The following is a 17,724-nucleotide window of genomic DNA, read 5'->3' as shown; positions in this document are numbered from 1 at the left end:
TAAGGGTTTCTTTCTGCTGCTCGCCAAACTCCGGCTCTGCAACCTTCCTGCGCTTTCGCTAACGCCTGGAGACGCCCGTGTAGTTTTCCTTGCACTCGCCTGTCCCCAGCCAGTTCCACTGGTGAACTGCTGCGGGTGGCTTTGTAGCCGCGTCCTCTCGTCCTCATCTTGTCCCACTGTCAAGGAAAACGGGGCGGAGAGGAGCAGGGGACTTGGGGAGATAGCGGGTGGCGGAACCACCTATATCCTGGAGCAAGAGCCGCGCTGGGGGGGGGGGGGGAGGAGGAGGAGGAGAAGGAGGAGGAGGAAAAAGAGGGAAAAAAGAAGGAGGGATCTGAGGGCGAGTCTAGGCAGATTTTAATCGCCTGCACAGCTTGGGGTTGGCAGGCTGCGAGAAGTAGAGAGAGGAGGCGAGGTTAGAAGGACCAGCCGCGGCTTCTGCTTCAGTGCGATCGGAGAAGACAGACCCACCGCTCCCGAGGAGCCAGCCCAAGCCAAGAACGTGGAACCTGGACCCTGGAGCCTGAAGCCTGGAGCCTGGAGCCCCGGAGCCGCTATGTGGCCCGGACTGGTGCCATGTGCCTGCGCCCCCGCGGGTTGCGGGGCGCACCCAGGTAATTAATAGAGGGTCGCGCCACCGGGATCTCTGCTGACAGAGTTCTTTCTCTCGGAGAAGCGCGGTCCGTTTGGCCAACAGGTTTGGGTCAAATTCCAGACGGAAGGAGAAGGAAAAGCAGAAGGAAAGAGGAGAGGAGATATGTCGGTTGGGGGTGGGTCCGGCTCCCTCGAGGGAGGAAAGAAAGAACCTGCTCTGCTTTCCCCACCCCCTCCCCAGTACCCCAGCTGTTCTGGATTTCTGTCAGTCAGGTCCACCTTGCACTGCTGCACTCGTCGTCCAGCCCTGGAGCCCCTCTATCCCATTCCGGTGGCTAGTTAGGAATCCATCCATCCATTCTCACTTTTGGGATGCTTGAGCAATCCCAAGCAGCTGGAAAGCAGACGGGGGAGGTGGGGGGGGGGGGAGAGGGCGATGTTGCAAGAAGTGGCCTGGGGGTAGGGGTGGGAAGTAACGGGGACAGTGAACCAAGTGTGAGTAAGAGCCCAGCTGAGTGCAGAGGGAGGCCCTGGGCGGTCGGGGCCGCGTGGTTCCCACTCCCGGGAGGGTTGCCTCTGGAATTCCCAGCAGCTAGCCTGACTCTCCTGGAAAGGCCAACCGAATACATGCCGCCCGGGCGCGGTGGCCCTGGTGGGACGTTGCGAGATGTAATCCAGTCCTTTCCTAGCCATTCTAAGGAGGTGAAATGAGTTGAGGGGCTCGCTATGACCACAGACTCACAGAAGCCCTCAGTCTCAGAAGTCAGCCTCGATTTGGTGTATACCGTCTCCCAGACAGAACCAAGGGCTCAGAGTCTCCGGCAGGTGTGGTACCATAGCCATTATTAACCTTTCCTTTCCTTCCTTTCCCTTCCCTTTCCCCTCAGCCCCGCTGCTTTCTGCATTGCTGGAGGGGCAAAGAGTAGCCCCTCAAATGGAATGCGTGCGTATGTGCGATTGGTGTGATCTGCCTTAGATTTTAGACAGGTTTCCACGAAACTCCTAAGAGCTGTCAGAAGCAGGGCTAAACCGGTGGCGAGAGGACCACGCAGGCGGGTCCGGAGTCTTTGTGACAATTGAGAAGGAGGCCGCGAAGTCTCTTGACTGTGCAGATTTTAGAGAAGGTACTTGGCACGTGGTCACTTAGCATTCGTCATCTTCTTCAGAGGAAAAATACAAAAACAAAAAACTCAGCAAATTAAAACAAATCGCCGCCTATATTTAAGAAGAAACCAACAAATTCCTTGGGCACAGAAAGTGCCTTTTCCATTCCAGTTAGAAGGAGAGGTTGGTGCACAGAAATGAGCCTGAGAGGTGGTCTCAGGGAATTTAAGGTTAAATCCTGGCTCTTTCGTTTGCTACTTTGATGCCTTAACTTTTCGGAACCTCCTTTATTTCCTTATCGGCCTAGATGGCCCTTTTTGCCACGAACCCATAAGATCGTGGCCTCTGGCAAGCCACTCAATTGCGCTGAGACTTATGTAGTGTGTGTGTGTGTGTGTGTGTGTGTGTGTGGTGGAGTCCTTGGGTAGTTTGGTGAAGCCTATGGGCCTTCTCAAAATGAAAACTAAAAAAAAGATTCTTAATTGTAGGAAATGTCCACTTTCACTTAGAAGTTAGTGATAATAAGAAAAGTATATATATTTTTCCCATCCAAGTTCACAGACATCCTGAAATCTATCCATAGACCCCTTGGATATCTACGGCCCCCAGATTACTAACCTTCCAATTAGATGATTTCTCAGTAGCCTTCTCCTTCAGTGAGTAGAATTGGTAAACCATAAGGCTATAGAAAAACTAACTAATGATGGACTTGTGTCCCAGAGGGGCTTCACATCTGGTGTCAGGGACCACCAGGTGCTTTCAGGGTCAGGACAACAATTACTTTACTAGGCTGAAGAACAAACTAGCACAGGTTTTCTGTAAAAACTATGTAATGACCCTTCTCCTCCCCCATCAGCCTTCTGGGAGGTTCTGTGAGGTGTCAGAACTCTCCCATTCAATACATAAAGCTGTCCATATGTGTTCCTTGCCCAAGGGTTCCAGGTCAGTTCACTTGAAGGTGAAGTTAATTCAACTGGCTGGGTCAGTTTCTCCATAACCAGACTGGCTGAATAGGGAGGGGTTAACTCAAGCTGCCCACCGTAAGTTGAAATCAGAAAACCTGGGTTTAAATCTTTGCTCTGTTGCCTACTACGTGTATAACCTTGAGAAAGTCCCTTCTCTTCTTGGAGCCTCAGTTTCCTCATCTGTAGAACGAAGAGCTCGAACCAGATGACTTTTAAGGTCCCTTCTAGCTCGAGGTCTATGGTCCCATAAAGGTTAGGGTTGCTTCTGTCCTGTGTATTCAGTAATTCCTTTTAAAGTTTCACTTTTCCTGCTTGGTGCCACCTCCCAAATGAAGGAAAATTTTCTTAAAATCAATCAATCAATCAATCAGCACTTATTAGCATCTATTATCTCGAGGGTATTGTGTTAGGTGTTGGGGATAAAGAGACAAAGAACGAACTACTCTTGAGCAGGACCTTTAGAAGGATGCCCTCAGTTCATAGGTGAGGAAACTGAAGCCTGGAGAAGCTAAGTGTCTTGCTCAAGGTCATACGAACAAAAAGAGCCAGAATTTGAACCCAGGTCATCCAACTCCACATTTTATTTGTGGCTCCTTTGGCTAATTCCCCTTTTCCACCTGGGGTCAGCTGAATAGCAGAGTGCCATATCTGCCAATGTTGGTTCAGCAGGAAAGCATTAAGAGAGACGCAATTTGCTGGTGTGGCTTGAAGTTTAACCACACAGAGCCTCTCATTTTTGGCAAAGTCCTTCTCTTGCAAAGGAAATGTAGAAGTGAATGCATATGTGCTTTGGGAACATTATGCAACCTTCCCTGTGATTGGCTGGAGGACTCATCACCATAACCAAACTACCCTGGAAGCCTCTGCTTCAAATGTCAGATGAGCAATGTCTGATGTGCTTTTCCTAACCTGGGTGGGATTCTTTCTTTTCTTTTCTTTTCTTTTCCTTCATGCTACAGATGCCTTCTGACAGTAAGACAGCCCCAGCTTGAGACAGAGATGATGTCTTGAGAGTTCAGTGTATCTTTGCTGTCACCATGTCTATGAACACATCCAAGCAGTCCCCTTCTCCTGCTGCAGGAGTCCTTACCAACACCACCTGCCAAACTGAAAACAGGCTCTCAGTCTTCTTCTCCATTATCTTTATGACAGTAGGAATTCTGTCCAACAGCCTGGCCATTGCCATTCTCATGAAGGCATACCAGCGATTTAGGCAGAAGTCCAAGGCATCTTTCCTGCTCTTTGCCAGCAGCCTGGTGATCACTGACCTTTTTGGCCACCTCATCAACGGAGCCATAGCTGTGTTTGTCTATGCCTCCAACAAGGACTGGATCCGCTTTGATCAGTCTAATGTCCTATGTAGCATTTTTGGAATATGCATGGTGTTCTTTGGTCTGTGCCCCCTTTTCCTGGGTAGTGTGATGGCCGTAGAGAGGTGCATCGGAGTCACCAAACCCATATTCCACTCCACGAAGATGACATCCAAGCATGTGAAAATGATGCTGGCAGGTGTGTGCCTCTTTGCCATCTTCATTGCCGTGCTCCCCATCCTGGGGCTCCGAGCCTATGAGATCCAAGCATCCCGGACCTGGTGTTTCTACAGAACCGAGCATATCCAAGACTGGGAAGACCAATTTTATATCTTGCTCTTTTCTTTTCTGGGGCTGTTAGCCCTGGCCATTTCATTCTTGTGCAATGCCATCACAGGAATCACGCTTCTGAGAGTCAAGTTCAAAAATCAGCAGCACCGACAAGGCAGATCTCATCATTTTGAAATGATCATTCAACTCTTGGCCATCATGTGCGTCTCTTGCGTTTGCTGGAGCCCATTTCTGGTAAGACCTAATGTTTGTGTCCGTTTGTCCATATTGGAGGCTGTGTTGGTTTGCTTTTCCATATTTGCTAGCTGTGATGGGAAATGCAGTTTGGTCCATTCATTATTCCTGTTAATTGCTTGAAGTTTGTTATTTCAGCTGCCTACGCAGATTTGGGAAGCCAAACCACATAGGACAGTCATGGTTATTTTCATTTATCCCTTGAATGTGCTACAGTTCTAACCTGAACATCACCCTGGTTGTACTGAGGCTTCAATATGAGGTTTTGACGTACCCTGGATGTAGCTGAATTTCTGACACATATAAGATCAATGTTTAGGTTGGTTTTTTTATTATTCCTTTTAAAAATTATTGTCCCACCTAGCACAATGCCTGGCTCAGACAAGCTGAATAAATGCTTTGAGTACTGGAACAAATTGAGGGTTGAGAGACTTCACTGAAAGTTGCATGAACAAGTCCAAGTGTGTAGGAACCACCTCCTAATTATCTGATTCTAAGCATAGAATGATAGGGCCTATACTTGCCAAGAGAAATAGGGAATTAAATCAAGTCTTAGGATTAGGCAGGAGAATAAACAGCTTGTGCCTGATTTATACAACAAATCAAGGCAGAAGCCAGGTTACCAGGGAAGGTGTGGCCATAGGGTCATAGATTTAGAGCTGGAAGGGACCTTCAGTGTTCGGCAGTCCACCTCTGTCATGTTATTGACATGGAAACTGAGGCCTGGGATCCTAGAATTGGAGTTGGAAGACACATTAAAGGTCACAGAGTCTAACACCCATCATTTTGCAGATGAGGAAACTGAGGCCCATTAAGGTGAAGTAGGTCTTGCCATCAGGAAGTGAGAGTCAGGATTTGGACTCATAATCCATCACCTTTTCTGCTTTATGATAGGCATCTGTCCAGGATCAGTCTGGAAATTAGTGGCTACAGTAAAGCAGTCTTGGACTCACAGGGATAAAGGGCACTGGGGAATAAGGGGATCTTCTGCCCTTTGTTATCCACCAAATTCCAGTAGAAGAGGGGCTTGTCAGCCTAGTCCTTGGGTCTCTTGGTGGTCTGAAGCAGCCTATTACTGCAGCCTTTTTAGGAAAAATAGCAATTTGGAATAAGTACATCCAATTTCAGAGGAACCCAACCAGAGTCAAAAGGAAGATGTGAATTCTTCCCATCCAAGTTCATGGACACCTAGAAATCAGCCTGGTGGGGGTTTGTGGACCCCAGCTCAGGAACTCTTGCCATCTGAGCATTTTTCTGTTTTCCTTTGCCGTATACAGTAGTATTGGCGTAGCTTTTAATATCTGAAGGGTGACAGCTGAGGTTGAATGTGATAAGTGGAGGTCCATATCAGGACAGAGAGGGCCTCCTGTTTCCCTGAAGCTATGGGAATGCCTTATACTACCCAGAAAGTAGCTCCCATATTATGTGGTCTTTTAGAAGCCTGCTTTCTCAAGGGATCAGGCTCAGATTTAGGCTACCATAGTCATGGCTAGACTATTAAATTTAGAGTTGGGAAGAAATGAGTTTGCATCCTGCCCTGGACACTTGCTAGCTGTCTGACTCTAGGTAAGTCCTCTTAACCTCTCTGTACCTCATTATATATATGTATATATGCATACAATACTTTCCAAACCTTAAAGTGATATGTAAATGTTGGCTATTTTTACTATGAAAATCCTTAATTAAAGGAGATGACGTATGCAAAACACTTTGCCAATCTTAGTTACAGGAACATTAGCTGAGAGGCAGTGTGGAAGGTAGTGGCTGGGGGGGCCAGCCTTAGGGTGAGGAAGACCAGGGTTCAAGTCCTTCCTGACACTCACTAGTTGAATGACTCTGGACAAGTCACTACACCACCCCTCCTGCAGTTTTCTCAACTGTAAAATGGAGATAATTGTAGCACCTACCTTACAGCATTTTTGTGAGGATAAGTTGAAGTCATCTCTGTAAAAGTGCTAAACACAGTGCAGGCACATAGTAGGTACTCAATAAATGCTTGTTGATTAAATGAGTGGAGAGTGAGCTAGAATGTTATTGTTCAGTTGTTTCTGTCATGTTTGACTCTCCATGACCCCATTTTGGGGGGGGTTTCTTGGCAGAGATACTGGAGTGGTTTCCTGCCATTTCCTTTGCCAGGCTTCCTGGATTGCTATGCATAGGGCATGTATTAGTCTGGGGTCTAGCATCTGCTTTTTGGATGGAGGACAGGAAGAATCTTTTGGAATACACCTGAGTTGCTATTGACTTAATAAAGATCAACTTTTCCTTCTCATCATGGAATGATTTTTAGGGATGTCAGAGTTCTCTTCATGGTGCAGTTGAAAGAGGGCTGGGTTTGGAGTCAGAGCCACTCACTCCCAGCAGAACCCTGGGCAAGTCTCTTATCCTTCAGAAGCCTAGAGGGGGAGGCCAGCAAAGCCTCCTCTGAATTTAAACCTGCCTCCACTGAGCTCCCTAGGTCTCAATCTTTGTATCTGTAAGATGGGGCAGCTGGGCTGCCTGGCTTCTGAGGTCCCTTCCAATGCTACATCTAGGATCTGAATAGATTTTTCCCTGAGGCAATGACATTTTCAGAAAAAAAGGAGGTTTTCACAATGAATAAGTTAAATCACAAATGAAATTAATGTAGGACTCAGAAAAGGAAATGTGGAAGGGAGAGAACTATGTCAATATTGTCAACAGCTTAAAAATGAATTGTAGAAAACATCAACACAACAAATTGTCTTTGTTCATTATATGAGCCCATTTGGATAATTGAGGCTTCAAGCCCAGTCTCTGTTTTCTATTTGTTTTGAATTAGCTGGATAATTGCCTTAATTTTCTACTTTGTCTGTTCAGAATCATTTCTTTTTTTGTACCCTCCACTAGAGGAATGAGAAGATTGTCACTTCTGTGTGATTCTAGAAATGAACAGAACTGAACAGCTTCGTTGAAGTCACCCCCTGCTCATTCCAGTGTCCCGTTCTCCTTTCCTTTCTGAGAGTTTTGTTTGCTTTTAATTTGAAAATGGAAATATTGGAATTCATTGTGTTTGCGGACCGTCTATGACCATACGAATAGTTCCATAACATTGTCCTGTTTCGACGAAGCATTCCTTTCACTGTCAATGGTCTCACTTCCATTTGTTGATGAATTACTTACTGACAGCTCCAGTGAAGCAGCCTTATTCTGAACCTTTTTTTCTGGTGAATGTACAGGCTGACTCCAGGCCAGGCCAGAGCAGGTGCTGACTCACTGTTGATGGAGCTGCTCATCCTCCTGGTGGCTTCTCTGGATGAGATCTGACTTCCTGTCAATTTTTGCCCAATTTTTGCCTGCATTTGCTTGGAGTTTTGGTCAAGGTTAAGGTCATCAGGTCCTTCTGCCCTGCTCTTAGTCAGACCAAAGCTTGAGAATGCAAAATCAAAACAAAAATCCACCAACAGCCATATGAGTTCCCAAAATAAAGTTTCCTGTGGAGAACTCTTTCCACATTTTTGGGGGGAACATCTTGTAGGGAAAGGGGGTGGTGGTGCAAAGCAGTTGGTGAAGGAGACCCCAGTTCTTCTACTGGGTTTGCGTTTTCAAAGCTTTTTAGAATCAGAACATGAAAACACTCTGGAGCAAAGGCAGATGTTTTCCTTCCAAGGACTCATGGGGAGGGGCACTGCTGGTAGGGTCTTTTAGCCAAAAAATGAACTTTTGGTCATCTTGTGTTTTCTCCTCTGCTTCAAGTGCCTCAAAGTTTAATGTGATGGAGAACCTTCTTCCCAGCAGGGCAGAGCTGTGTCCTTGTCTTTGTTTATTCAAAAACATGTTTTATTGGGAACTTCATAAACAACACATAAGATGTGTGTTGCCACAGATAGAGTAGAACAATACAAATTCTGTGAATCTCTCTGATGTGCAGCTTGTTTTCTTTTTGAAACATATAATATGTTTCATATAACCTTCAAAGCTCTCCTGCTTATCCATGGTTCCTTCTGGCTTTTCTTCTGTTCTCTCTTCTACATTAAAAATAGGACTCTTTCTTCCTTTTTTTCCTTTTTCCCTTCCTTCCTTTCTTTTTTTCTGGATTTGTTTTACAGCGTCTTGATTTCTGATAAAGTCACTAGCTTCCAATTGCTCTATTCTAATTTTTAAAGAAGTATTTTCTTCAGTAATCTTTTGGACTTCCTTTTCCATTTGACCAATTTTGCTTTTTAAGGCATTCTTCTCATTGGCTTTTTGGACTTCTTTTTGCCATTTGGGTTAGGCTATTTTTTAAGGTGTTATTTTCTTCAGTATTTTTTTGGGTCTCCTTTAGCAAGCTGTTGACGTATTTTTCATGATTTTCTTACATCACTCTCATTTCTCTTCCTAGTTTTTCCTCTGCTTCTCTTACTTGCTTCTCAATATCCTTTTTTGAGCTCTTACAAGGTCTGAGACTAATTCCTATTTTTCTCGGAGGCTTTGGATGTAGGAGCTTTGACTTTGTTGTCCTCTTCTGGTGGTATGTTTTGATCTTCTTTGTTACCAAAAAAAGATTCTATGGTCTGACACTTCTTGCAAGGTTTGCTCATGATCCCAGTCAATTACTTGAGTTACAAACTCTTTATTAAGGTAGAGGTCTGCTTCCAATGTGGAGAATGTACTGTCCCAAGCTTCAGGGGGTTTGTACAGCTGTTTTCAGAGATACTTCTAGGGACCTGTGAATTTTCAGTTCTTCCAAGGTGGTTTGATAAGGGGCAAGGTGTTTACTCCTTTCCTGGCCTGTGCTCTGGCCTCTGAGCGACCACAAGCCCTCTTTTCTGTCTTGGAACTGTGAGGAGGATTTCTCCTCCACCACCACTACAAGCTCCACCTCGACGCTCCTCCTTGTCCCTGGACCGCCCCTCAGAACTGTGATGTAGATCCAAGCATGAGCAAAGCAAGAGATTCCTGGTTCAGCACTGGCAAAGAGATCCTTGCAATCCCCCTCTGATCAGCCACTCAATTCCCCCTCAGTCTGTGGGCTGGAAGCTCAGAGGGCAACCAGTGCCCTGGGCCATGCTCGGGAACTGGGGCTAAGACCTAGCTTCTTTCTCACCCCAGAAACAGACTTTTCCCACTGACCTTCTGAGTTATCTTTGGCGTTCATGGGTTGAGAAGTCTGGAAACTGCCACAGCTGCCTGTGATTCAGTCCTCTGAGGCCTGCTCCAGGTTCGCTGCAGCCTGCGTGCCCACACTGAACTGTGCTCCTCTCCCAGCTGGGCGAGATATACCTTTCTGATCAACCATCCAGGTTGTTTTGGGCTGGAAATTTGTTTCGCTCTGTCTTTTTGCGGGTTCTGCTGCTTTAGAATTTGTTTAGAGCAATTTTTTCATAGGTATTTGGAGGGGTTTGGGGGAGAGCTCAAGCAAGTCACTGCTTTCACTCCGACTTCTTGTCCCTCCCTTCCTTCCTTCCTTTCATCTTTTTGCCAACCTCTCCCTGGCTTCTTTCTTCTCCCCACACCCTCTGCCATAAAAAAAGAACAAAAAGTCCTTGTAACACATATGTATGGTCAAGGAAAACCAATTCCCTTATTGTTATTTTTTTATTTACTCCTCAACATATACAATGAAATTTTTATTAGCAAATATAGAAGACGTCTATAATAGCCTACTGGATTTCCTTTGGTTATTATGCAAATCATAGGGTCATGGGGTTAGAGGTGAGAGAAACTATAGAAGTCATCTAGTTTGAGACCTTTGTTTTACAAAGGGGGAAAATGGGGCCCAAAGTGGTGAAGTAATTTGTTCCAGTTCACACGGGGTAGAGCTAAGATTTGAGCCTGGATTTTCTGACTCTAAGCACGGTATTCTTTCCTTTAAAAATTATTTTACTCTGAACTTAATATAGTAGAATAGAGGAAAATGATGATTGCCCATGAAACTACAAATCTACTATGTACGACTTGCTATTCCTTTTAAATATATATTAAAGTCATTATGTAACTTTCTCCCCACCTCCCCATGGCTACCATTGAACACAAATATACATACATACAGAAAATCATTCTATATACACTTCGAGTTATCAGTTCTTTTTCTGGAGGTGGATAGCATCTTTCATAAGTCCTCTGTAGTTGATTTGAGTATTTATAATATTCAAAATGACTTAGTTGTTCAAAGTTGTTCTTTAAAAGATCATTGTTATTATTGTGTATAATGTTTTCTTGGTTCTGCTCACTTCACTCTTTATTATTTCATGCAAATCTACCTATGTTTTTCTATACTCATTGAGCTCATCATTTCTTACAGCACAGCAGTATTACATCACAATCACGTACCACAACTTGTTCAGCCATTCTCCAATTGATGGGCATCCCTATAATTTCCAGTTCTTTGCCACCACAAATGAGCTGCTATAAACATTTTAGAATATATATGTTCTTTTCCTTTTTCCCTAATCATCTTTGGAAACAGACCTAGTAGTGGTATTGCTGGGTCAAAGGGTATAGACAGTTTAATAACTCTTTGAGTGTAATAATTCCATATTGTTCTCCAAAATGATTGGATCAGTTCACAGTTCCACTAACAGTGAATTTTTGTACCAATTTTTCCATATCCCCTCCAACGTTTGTTGCTTTCCCCTTCATTTATTTTAACCAATCTGATCGGTGTAAAATGATATCTCAAAGTTGTTTTAATTTACATTTCTCAAATTAATAATGATTTAGAGCATTTTTATATGACTATAAATTATTTTGATTTCTTCATTGGAAACTTCCTGTTCATATCCTTTGACCATTTGTCATTTGGGGAATGACTCATGTTATTATAGATTTGACAAAGTTCTTTATATATTTGATGAGACCGTTATCTAAGAAACTGCCTACAAAATTTCCACCCAATTTTCTACTTTCCTTCTGATCTTGGCTACATTTGTTTTATTTGTACATAACCTTTTAAAATTTAATGTAATTGAAATTATCCATTTTGTACCTCACTTTGCTTGCTTACAAGCAAACAATCCCTTATTTATTCATAAATTATTCACCTATCCATAAGTTTGATAAGCAGTATGTTCCACATTCTTATTTTTTTTTAAACATCTCTCTTTATCTCTAGGGCATGTGTTCATTTTGACTTTATCTTGGTAAATGGGGTAAGATATTGGTCTATGTTCAATTTCTGCCAGACTGCTTTCTAGCTTTCCCAACAATTTTTTTTAACCAAACAATGAATTCTTATTTCCAAAACTTAAGTATTTACACCTGTCAAACACAAAGTTACTGTAGTCATTTGCTGCTGTAAATTGTATGTCTACTCTGTTTCATTGATCTATCTACTTCTTAGCCAGTACCAGATAGTTTTGATAATCATAGCCTTATAATATAGTTTATAATCTGGTACTGCTTAACCTCTTTCCTTTACTTTTTTCCCCATGAGTTCTTTTGATATTTTTGACTTTTTGTTTTTCCTAATGAATTTTATTTTTTTTCTAATTAAGTAAATTTTTTTTGGTAATTTAATTGGGATGGCATTGAATACATAAATTTGTTTAGGTAAAACTGCCATTTTCATTATATTGGCCCTGCCTACCCATGAACATTTAACATTTCTCCAAATATTTAAATCTGATTTTATTTGTATGAAAAGTTTTTTTTAAATAATTTTGTTCATATAGTTTCTTGCTTTTGCAGGTGTACTCCCAGGTTATTTTATACTTTCTAGAGTTATTTTAAATGGAGTATGTTTTACTATCTCTTCCTGAAGCATTTTATTTGTGATATATAGGAATGCTGATGATTTATGTGGATTTACTTTATATCCTGCTACTTTCCTAAAATTAATAATTGTTTCAAATAACTTTTAGTTGAGCCTGGGATTTTCTGAGTATATCATCATAACCTCTGCAAAAAGAGATAGTTTTATTACCTGATTTCCTATTCTGATTCCTATTCCTTTATTTTCAGTGTTTTGGAAAACATATGCCTCATTCTGCACCTGGAGTCCATAGGGATGGGTTCTTACACATTGGCACGATGTACTGTTTTCCTTAAGGATTTGCTAAATGTCAATTAATGGATTCTCTTTTTGTGTGTGCTGCTGCCCACCCACACGATTTAGAAGACTGCATTTTACCAATCAACCAATCACTAAGCATTTACAAAGCACCTACTCAGTGCCATTTAAAGTGCTAGGAACTCTCACACAAAAGTGAAATATGTGTATTCAAGGAGCTCACATCCATCTGTCTTTCTGTCTATCTATCTGTTTAATTTATTTGTCATCTATATCTGTTGGTCACCAACCTATCATCTATTTATAACCCTAACTCTGATTCTACCTACCTATTATCTATCTGTCTGTCTATCTATCTATCTATCTATCTGTCTGACTTTCTATCATCTATCTTTATATCTATCTATCAATCTATCTCTCCATATATCTACCTATCAGATACATACTTTGAAACCTGATGATCATGTAAATGTGAATTGACAAGAAAAGACCAGAGGTAGAAGTAGATACTTTGACTTATAACTAAATATATAAGTATGACTTGTAACTAAGCTTATTATTTAGCTTAGTTATCACTTAAAACATACTCACTGAGTTCTCTTCTTTTTCCATCACCGTTATTTCCAAATATAACCCATGTTCTATTTCTCTCACTGCCCAGAGAGTCACCCCTGGTGACAATGTACAAAAATGAGAAGACGGAAAAAGCAGCTCACTCAGTCAAAGTCACCTCCAAGGTGCCCAGAGTCTGGCTTTGCCTCCCAGACACTTCTCCAGAGTCTGGCTGTGACCTCCAGCCACGGGAGAGAGGTAGCCGGGCTGGACCATTCTCAATCCCCAGGGTGAAGCTCTGTGCTTTGGTCAATCGCTCAGTCCTTTCTAGTTCTGTTGTTATAGTCATTGTGTCTTGTGTTCCAGGTTCTGTTTCTTTTGTTTCTTTTCATCAGTGTGTGGTAAGTTATCCCAAACTTTCCTCCGTTCTTCATATTCCTCGTTTCTTAGAGGGCAGTAACATTATATCGTGTTCTGGTGCTCTGCCACAATGTATCTAATCCTGATTCTCCCCTCAGTGGGCAGCTACTTTGTTTCTAGTTTTTTACCACTCCAAAAAGTGCTGGCTTCATTTCTGAAAAGTCCACCTGCTTTTTTGTCAGCTCCTGTGAGTAGGTGCTACTCTCGATTTCATAAAATTTAGCTTGTGTCACTGATTTATGTCCAAGATAAAAATGACCACAGCACTTGGTAGAATTTTTAAGTGAACATAGTTAAATTTTTTTTTATAGAAACAGCATTTGGTGAAATAATGAAATTTAGAAATGTAGCTAATTCATAATACTGCTTTCAAAAGAGAATATGACATTTTTTCAGCCCTCTCTTTTTTCAGGCAGGGCAGAAGTTCCTTCTGTTGGTACAGCCCTCATTTTTAATTAATCTGAGGTACCAGCAACTCATTAAATTGCCACTCATTTTTAATTAATCATCTTGTAGAGTTGTCTTGTGACATTAACCATGACTTAGCCAGAGTCATGTAGCTAGGTTGTCTCTGAGGGGATTTGAAATCAAATGGCTGAGGCAGTGGAGTATAGTGGCTAGAAAACAGATCCATGATCTGGAAAGACCTGTGTGAGCCTGGACAAATTACTTAAGCTCTTCACATTCTAGACAGCTCTCTAGAACTCTGTGTTTCAGAGAAGATGCCCACCAGTGTCGGGAGAGGGACTTTTCTCACTGGGGATCAATGACATCACAGGTCTAAGCTCTAACCCTGTCCTTGACCTCAAAGCTGGTGCCACATCCACTAACTCAGGCTACCTCCTTCAGAATGTGTGCATCTTGGGGCACAGAGCGTATTCTTTCTTTGGTCTTTGTATGCCTGCCCCAAAGGAAGTGTTTAATAAATGCTTATTCAATTCTTAAATAAATACTTGCTTCTTGTGCCTTACCTTAACTGAATTTAGCAGTTTTCCACGTGCCTCCTTTGGCTACCTTCACTCAGTCAGATCACTTCATTGGAGCCTATGAGACAAACTGGTCTTCATTACTCAAGGATTTACTTCGGTAACAAGAGTCTGTTGTTTGAACAACAATTACAGATTTGCTTTTCTCTGTATAAACAAATCTTAAAATCATTCTTATGATGTTTCTATGATAAGAGAAAAAAATATCAACAAGACATTTACTGGAGATTCAAACCAAACATTCTGTGCATGCTTTCCGTGTATCTATCATATCTGGCCTGCATGCACAGCATAGGGTGGACTTGATGACTTTGGCTAATGGCAGCACTCAGTGCACAAGCTCAGACAGGCTAAGTGTCACTGGAATCCTAGAAATAAATGTCAAAGGATGAGACAAGGTCTTACCAGCTCGTGAACCAAAGTCTTATGTGCATAATGGTGAGTGAGGCCAGAGCTGGCACCTTGTTTTCTTTCTCAAGTCAGAAGGGATAGGATACAGCTCCATTCAATCTGACAAGTATTTATTAAACTTCTACTATGTGCCAGGCACTATGCTAGGCCCTGCAAGAACACTCAAAAATAATAGGTTGTGTTCTCAAGGAGCTTGCCTGCTACAGGGGGAACAAGAAATGCCCCAAACACCCTCACAAAATGGGGAATGTCTAAAGTGGAAGGAGTCACTCGCAACTGGACAAAGCAGGGGCTCTTGGCCATTTGGTGCATCATGGTGGAGCCTCACCCTTCCCCCTCCCCACCTCCTAAGGATAATACTTCTTAAATATGTCCACTAAAACAAATAGGGTTATAAAGGAAATCAATTCTGTTGAAACAGTTATCAAACAAACAAACAAACAAACAAACCACCAGTTCACAGACTCTTGAATTACAGGAAACAGGAAAGGCCTGTAGATTCCTGTCAGATCAGGGCCTGACTTGTGATTTCATTAATGTACATAATTCCCTGGGTGAGAAAATGGTCTCTCTCAATGCATGTTGGTGCTCATTCTGGTCTCAGAGCATAATCTGGAGCTCAGAAAAGGGAAAGGACTTACTCAGGATCACATAGCCAGGGTAGCTTCATGGTGGGACGTGGCCCAGGTCTCCTCAGCTTGGACACTGGCTCGCTCTCTATGGTTCCCATTCTTTATAGTGGGTGTGGCATTTTCCCTGGACGTAAAATGTTGGTTTCTCTTTCTTGCCAAGGACAGATGTGTGGAGATGGATGTCTTATTGTGAATTCATGCGCTACTAGCCCTGGTTTTATTAAAGGATCAGGGCTCTGGCCTGTTGCAGTGGGTGAGCCCAGGCTCACAATTTCCAGTTGGTGCAGTCTGGCTACTTTATTACAAGAATTCATCATTATGACATTTGGCATTTTTGAACAATGTTGAGCCTCATGTAGATGGAGCCTCAGAGCTGCAGATGGATGGCATTGCTGGAAATTTTGGCTGGTCCTTCAAATTAAAATCTATGAACATTGACAATGCATGGTGGAAAGAGAGTGGTCCTTAGAGTCTAGAAGAACTGAGTTCAAATCCTGTATCAGCATATAACAGCCAGTGGCCTTGTGGATAGTCTCTTATCAGGCTCAACCTGTAGTCAGAAGACCTGAGTTCAAAACCAGCCCACAGACAGTTACTAGCTGTGTCACCTTGGGCAAATCACTTAACCTCTGTCTGTCTCAGTTTCTTCATCTGTAAAATGGGGATAATAATAGCACCTTCCTCCCAGTGTTGGGAGGATCAAATGAAATCATATTTGCAAAGCATTTTGCAAACTTTAAGATACTATAGAAATGCGCTCTATTATTATTCTGTTTTAACCTCTCCTATTCCATCCTGACAATCAATGCAGGGAGTTTCTGTACCAGGGAGTTCTCCACCTAGATGACATCTAGGTCTGGAGCAAAAGCCAAAAGCCACTCCCCACCCTCCAACAACCCTTCTCCTCAAAGATTCTTGACCTCAATATTCCATCTCCTATGGGTGACTATTTGGGGGTGATCTTGAGGGTGAGAATGTAAGACCATAATTACATTAAGTCTCAGAACCTATCATATCATAAATAGCATTGAAACCCATTGGTAAGTACTGTTTCTGGTGGTGTGGCTGGCAGAGGGGTGTAAACTTCATCTCTTCTGACCCAAGCACCTGCCCTTGAGATTCTGGTATGAACAAAACTAACTTTGGTTTGACCAAAGCTCATGCTGATTGTCAGATATTTGGGTTTTTACAGAGACCCTTAAGGTCTTCTTGACATAGGGTAAGGTACATTGTAGGGGCGAACTCTCTGAAGCCAGGGGCTCTTTCGTTTTCATCTGCTATACCTTGGACAAGACAAAATTGAGCTTCAATATGGATCATTCTGTGTACTCGCAGACTCCTTGTTGCTCCTTGACAAGAGACTTGCTCATCCCATTGTTAGTGTTTGAAGGTCATGCAAAATTGGATCCTGTCATTTTGGGTTTGGGCCAGATGAACCATTGAATTCTTATGGCTGCATTTGCATGTGTGGCTTGAATGAAAGATCAGGTACATTTTGGTCTAGTCTTTTCATCACAGAGTTTGAACTCCAAAAATGATGCCGTGGGTCTTCTGGGTTATAATTAGTACAGGGGTCAGAGTTAGGATGGATTTTTAGGCCTATTCAGGTCCCTCTCTAAGATCCTCATTTGACCAATGTGAAAACTGAGACTCCTGGAGTGAGATCATGTGCCCATAGTTATTGAGGTCATCAATAGCGGAGCTGGGGATAGAACCCAAGATCAGGCTTATACCACCGTACCATGCTAGCCTTTAGAGGTTGTACAAGTAACAACCCAGAGAAGCAACTGACATAAATATGATAATTCCCATTTGGCAGATGAGAGCACATACAGTCATGGCCAAAGGGCTAGAATTGGAGTCAGGAAGTCCTGGATTCAAATCCTACCTCAGAAATCTATATCTGTGTGACCCTGAGCTAATCAGCAGACCTCTAGGCATTGGGCAATATCCTAGGACTCAGCCACGAAGGCCCAGACAGACTGTTGTGTGTTAGTAAGTGTTCTTAGGGTTAGAGTTTCTGGAAGGGACCTCAAAATCTGTCTAGTCCAACCCCCTCATTGTACCGATGAGGGAACTGAGCCCCAAGAAGGTGAAGTCACTGACTACCCTAATGTTAATGCTAAATGTGATGAATCTGAGAATGCTGGCCCCATTGAACTCCTATGACTCTTTGTGGAATGTATGGCAATCACCTGGATTTAATACTATGTTCTATACTTTTAGGATCATAGGAACATAGACCTGGAGTTGGAAGGGTCTATAAGGGCCCAC

General features: G+C 42.7%; 1 protein-coding gene across 2 annotated transcripts in view; it reads left to right on the top strand.

Moving 5' to 3' along the window:
- The first annotated feature begins 355 nt into the window (after positions 1–355).
- The window catches only part of PTGFR (prostaglandin F receptor), a 39,034-nt gene continuing 21,665 nt past the window's right edge, over positions 356–17,724 (top strand). The window contains exons 1-2 of one of the 2 annotated variants that reach the window (XM_027874042.1): positions 356–614; positions 3,623–4,498. In XM_027874042.1, coding sequence (XP_027729843.1) covers positions 3,701–4,498 — 798 coding nt within the window. In that variant the 5' untranslated portion in view covers positions 356–614; positions 3,623–3,700. Of the gene's footprint in view, positions 615–1,184; positions 1,420–3,622; positions 4,499–17,724 lie in introns of those variants that run through there. The other variant, XM_027874043.1, reaches the window with a different exon arrangement.

Source organism: Vombatus ursinus, unplaced genomic scaffold, assembly GCF_900497805.2.
Source record: "Vombatus ursinus unplaced genomic scaffold, bare-nosed wombat genome assembly UNPS02014804.1, whole genome shotgun sequence".
Taxonomy (NCBI): domain Eukaryota; kingdom Metazoa; phylum Chordata; class Mammalia; order Diprotodontia; family Vombatidae; genus Vombatus; species Vombatus ursinus.
Note: the sequence above shows the minus strand (reverse complement) of the source record. Positions and strands in the feature narration are given on the sequence as shown.